At 58.9% G+C, this 5,574-nt stretch overlaps 1 protein-coding gene across 1 annotated transcript in view; it reads right to left on the bottom strand.

The window, feature by feature from the left end:
* Window positions 1–5,574, bottom strand: part of LOC113211285 (optomotor-blind protein-like) — a 78,135-nt gene that overhangs the window by 36,595 nt on the left and 35,966 nt on the right. Inside the window, exon 5 of the mRNA XM_052266371.1 lies at window positions 5,391–5,467. Coding sequence (XP_052122331.1) covers window positions 5,391–5,467 — 77 coding nt within the window. The remainder of the gene's footprint in view (window positions 1–5,390; window positions 5,468–5,574) is intronic.

Here is a 5,574-nt window from a genome sequence, read left to right as displayed (position 1 = left end):
CCCCCCCGGACGCTCTCTGCGCTGCGCTCTGCTCTATCCGGGCGCGCGGCAGACAGATCCACCCCGCTGACGTTCCCCGGAAAGCGCCGCGCGCGGTGATTCGACGCCGCGCGCCACCTGCTCGCGCTCCCTGCCAGGAGTGGTGCAGCGCTGGTATTGGCAGTTTGTTGTTGGTGGTGCGCCTCACGGGCTGACCGGGAGAAGGAAAAGCCGGGTGAACGGCGGGGCGAGAGGGTAGGGGAAAAGTTTTCTGCCACACGCTCAGCAGGGGTCGGCGTAGCCAGCAGCTCCAGCACTCCGTTCCCATCTCGCTCCACGTGAACGGTCTTTGGAAAGCCTCTCTCCTTCCGGTAGGAGTATAGAGAGGCTCATGGACTGCTCGCGGAAACTCGACGGCAAAGTGGGACGACTTTTAGGTTGAGACGAAACAAGCCCCCACCCCTAGCCCATTCCCCCCTGGCTCATTGCGATTTCCGAAAAGCAGGGGTCCGTAACGTACCAAAATTTTACGTTACACAGTAAAAGTTACGCGTTACGTGACCGTACCGTAACCATGTACCGCTTAGAGTGCAGTACCGTTACACGCCGCGTACCGGTTATGAGTTACTATGAGATCGTAACGCACGCGGAAGTAACGGTACGCAAAACTAAAACTGGTACGGTACGGAGTTACTAATAGTCGTTACTTTGGATCCGTTACCGTACCATATTTTAGTGAATAACGTTACGTTTCGGCAATAGCGGACCCGTTCCAAAAAAATAACGGTACAGGTGTATGCGTACATTTGTGCGACTATTGTACCGTTACTGTATCAATGAGTAAAACACCGTTACATAGCAGATTCTCTCAAAATTTTGCATCAAATCCTAACTTTCGATACCCTCTTCCCTTTTTCCCCTTAATGCGCCCCTGTTAGCGCCCATACGCGGAAATTCTCGAATCCGAATAAGTAGCGAAGTACGCGTGTGGGGTGAAGTTCAACTGCATTTCGGTACCATTCTGCGTTGGATAAAAGTACGGATGAACAGTTGTGTATTTCATTCGCGTCTCTTCCCTCTCACTTCGGATTCGGGGTCGGGGTGTGGAATGGGAGGGGGGGGGGGATGATGCCCCACTGCCGTCCGTAGGTTGAGAGCCCACAAGCGAGCACCCGGGCAGGAGGAAGAATGGACTTGAGCATCAGCCTACGATCGCGTTTAGAGACTGGCTGGACCATCCAACGCTCGCGCGACCATTTCGTGACGGTGGGTTAACTAAACCCAGTCGCGGTTGCATATCAACTCGAGAGATATGGCAGGGTTAGTTCGAGCCGGCCCCCGCGAGGGTGCGTGCCACCGTCGTCCCTTTCCGACGGCGGTGGCACGCACTCTCGCGGTGGCCAGCTCGAACTAACCCTGCCATATCTCTCGAGTTGATACCGAACCGGGGTTCGGCGTAGTCCACCATTCGTCCAACTATCGTCACGCGAGCCTGGTGGATGGTGAAGCTGACGATGTTCTACCGGCCCGGCCTGAGTTCGTCTTGAGCCTCTCGGACGATGTAAATCAATTTTGATCTCGGGTCTAAGCTACTAAGCTGATTCCGACACCGCAACACACTTGCGGCGCAGAAACCTCCAGATTCCTGTAACCATCTATCCATCGAACGTAGATGTGCAGAGGTGCCCTCAACCTGGTGCCAGGCCTGGTGCCGGGTAATAGTCTCAGAGGTCGGCATGGCGCCTGCTAAACGCTCCGTAGGCCGACCCGCCGCGCCGAGAAGCATGCTAGTTTTCGTTTCGTTACGCTGGGGATCTGTACCGGTACTGTACTTCTATAATTAGTGTAACGTTATTCCCATACCGGGTACCTGTAACGCGAGTCCTCGTTGTACCGGTACAACGATGAGGTCCAGGTGTAACGTTAATGTTCATAGCGGTACGTGTAACGCGTTACATTTTTGGGAACGGTACTCAGAGCTGTTACAATAGATTCGGTACAGATAAATAACTCAGTAGTAACGGTACATTAGTAATGTAACGACGGTATGTAACGCAGTCCTCTGGTACTCCAAAAATGTACCGCGTAACGCAATTTCGGTACGTTACGGACCCCTGCCGAAAAGTGGCGCGCGTCCCAGACCGCGATGCGACACGTTATTCGTTGACGTTCGCGCGATCGAATCGACACGAATCGATCTTAAAATTCTGGCTTGGAGTGCGGGCCCAGCCGGCGGCGCCTCGGCGAGCACTGGCCGCGCAGCCGGGTCGCCCGGCCCGCCTTGTAGGACCTGCTGCAGCCCGGCCCCGGGGCCGCCGCTCCTCTCTAGCGTGCGAGATAAAGATAAGGGGGGCTTTGAGGCTCGCCGACCAGAGACCAGCCCGCCCAGCCGTCGGGGCCCGGGCAGGGCTGGGCTCGGCCCCGCCGGGGGTCCCGGACACGGTGGCGACGACATGGGGGCGTTAGCGAGGACGGTAGTATGGTGTCCCCATTGACGCCGAGCTGCCGCCGGCCGGCCGGCTGGTGTGGGAGTGGAGGGCCACGCCACGCCCCGGCCGTCGTCAACGTGCTGCTTGTTTGCAGAAGGGACCGGCCCGACGACGGCCGGGTGGCGGGCAACCTGGCGCCCGGGCTATGGGGCGGGGCGCCGGACGGAAAAGTCAGAATGAGTGCGAGTAAGACAAAGGGAGGCCTGTCTGGACCCTAGTGTGTGGTGATGCTGCGAGAGAGAGGGGGGTGGTTGGGGGAGACGTCTGCCACTAATTACACTTGTTGTATAATATCCGACTAAGCGAAGTAGTAGCACTCCAGTGACTGACCGACACTTATTGGTGGGGTGGGCCGGGCCCGACGCCAGACGAGCTCGACAGCCTGTCGCTAATGCTTTTACCGTCGCAATTACCCGAGGTTCTTCTCGCCGTGCGCGCGAGCTGAGGGAGATATTGTTTCGTCGCCACGAGCTTAAGGTGTGGCGCGGCGGCGCTCGCTTCTGACTCGAGCAGGAGAGTGGTTCGGTGGCGCCAGCCAAACCAAAACCAATCCCCCGCCGGAGCTACACAGTAACTACACGTCGTCCGGGGCAGATAGAGGCCGATAGGGATAACTCCAAAGCATGCACGCCGCCGCGCGGTCGGCGCACGGTAGCAAAAGTGGGTGCGATAATGAAGAAAGAGACTCGGGAGGGAGGCAGGTTGCAGTAGCCGCGGCGAGGCTGAGCAGGAAGAAGCCGCGGTGCGCAGGCGACTTGTTGGCGCGTCGTCGTAGGAGGAGAGAGAGGAGAGGATCGCCGCCACCACCACCACCCTCCTCCTCCATAAGCACCCTATGGTCTTTCCTTGCTCCGAGCTCGTCTCCTTGCTCCTGCTGCCCTAATAAAGGTCGCCTCCCTCAAAGAAAGGCACTTTGTCATCGCAGCAGTGCTCAGTAGCTCCGGAGGAGAAGGAGGAGGAGGACGAGGACCCCGCCGACGACACCGGGGGGGTCATCTCGTCTCCGTCACCCGGAAGAGAGCTCGGCAAAGGAAGCTGCCGCGGCGGGAGGCAAGGGCAGGGCTAGCCACTTGTGTCTTAGCGCCAGCATCTGGCGCCATGGCGCCTCTAGGCGAGACGGGTGGAGGAGGAGGGGGTCGGGGGGTGGTGAGGTTCGCCCTTGTAAACTGCCGCTAACAGGACCTGTCGCCACGTCGTCGTCGTCGGCGGCGCCCGCCGATTGTGCGAGTGAGGTGGTGGCTGGAGCGCAAGTGGATTAGAGAGAGTGAGTGAGAGAGAGGGAGAGGTGAGGTATAGGCCCTTATCTCTCTTTCTCTCTCTGCTCCCACAAGCTTCGCCACTGGGCGCGCCGCCGGACGGGCTTGGTGAGGGGGCGGGGACGGCGGGGCTTATCTCCCGTGTACCCTGCTGCAAATATAATTTACGCGCGGGGCCAAGGAGATAAATCAGCAAGGGCGGGGTGTGTAGGGGGGTCCTCGGGCGGGCGGACGGGCGGGCAGTCGGACCCGAGGGGGGCGGGGCCGCCGATTGGGCGCCCCAGCAGCAAAACGAGAGTGGATTCCGTGGTCCTGACGGCGGCGGCGGCCGACTGCTGGAGCCGCGCTGCTGCTGGGTCCCATGGGCCGGGGCCCGGGACCCCATACCCGGGACCGGAGGAGGAAGGTCGCCGAGTTCATAAAGGGGGCGGGGATGGAGTGAAGTGACGACTGGAAGTGCGTTTGCGCAGTCATAGCGATAAAACACAGCGGGCCAAAGTGGTTATAATTGGGCTGCAAAATGGGACCAGAGCCGAAAGTGGGGGGGGGGTGAAGAGTGTTGGGTTGGTCAAATCCAAATCTCCGGTGCTCCCGATAGACTGATCGAGGGGAGAGTTTCGTGCGTCGTAGGTAGGACGGTGGTGGAGGCTGCTTGTTAAAAGTTTTGGTACCGATCGAAAAGGTTGCTCCGGCCGTTCGTCTACCCCCGACGGCACACAACAAGGAAAGCAAAACACACATACCAACTATCACACACACGCTCGCACGACCGTCTTGACTCGGGAATGTGCGAACAAGCATCAAGGCTAGTTTGTCGGGGAGGGAGGTGGTGTGGTGTGCTGGCGACAGAGCAGGGCCTGCGTGAAGAGAGGGACTCGGCGCGGCGGCGGGGCGACGGGGGCGCCACCGGGGCAGGCGCCAACCTAAATGCTCGACAAACAAGACCGTATGGGCTCCGGGCTCCGGGGCCCCGCCGGGCTCCTATCCACCCACTCCCCGAGGCACGACACGACGCGCCACGCCCCGCTCGTTTTAAAAATTGCACAACCGCCGTGGTTTTTGCTCCGGCAAATGACACAAAACGGAGCCTCCCGTTATCGTTGCTGGCCGTATAAATTTACAAAAGTAAATAGGACAGTAACCGTTTTATTTCCCCGTGTTTGCGGGTAATACCTTTTAAGCCGCAGCCGTCTGCTTAAATATGAAGCCCGTGTCATATTTCTCTATAGTGACGTCTGCGCCGCACCAAGGTGAGAGCGAGAAAGAGAAGGAAAGTACTCGCGGACAGCTTTACGGGAGTTGGTGAAATAAAAAGGACTGCCGTTAAGAGCTAGCGTGGCGGGGCAGGGCGGAGCGGGGCGTGGCGGGGCGCCGGGCGACGGGACGCGACGAGGAGGCCCATTTGCATGTAGGCCACCCGCGTGGCACGAGAGTGCGGCGGTCGCCTGCACGACAGCAGAGGAGCAGCAGGAGCCACGCCGGATGGGGGCATATAAGAGGGAGGGAGGAAGGTGAAAGGTGGAAAAATGGAAATAGGGGATGAGGACTTTTCGATGTCCACCACGTATCCCCGCAGTCGCAGTCATGTGCAAAACGGGAGCAGGTCACAAACACTACGATTGCAAGTTGCTTCTAGATGTATCTCTAGAGCAGATGTGTTACTTACTTCTTTTCCCGCTTGCCGGCGCCCGTGTCGCGGAAGCCCTTTGCGAACGGGTTGTTGTCGATCTTGAGCTGGGTGATCTGGAAAGCAGAGAAAAGCCACTTGCTTTATTATCGCCTTGGCGCCGGGAGGAGGAGGAGAGTAGTTGTAGTAGCAGTCTTTAATGAGCACTGAGCAGAGCCCCCCC

Source organism: Frankliniella occidentalis, unplaced genomic scaffold (assembly GCF_000697945.3).
Source record: "Frankliniella occidentalis isolate FOCC.00 unplaced genomic scaffold, Focc_3.1 Scaffold38, whole genome shotgun sequence".
NCBI lineage: Eukaryota > Metazoa > Arthropoda > Insecta > Thysanoptera > Thripidae > Frankliniella > Frankliniella occidentalis.
Note: the sequence above shows the minus strand (reverse complement) of the source record. Positions and strands in the feature narration are given on the sequence as shown.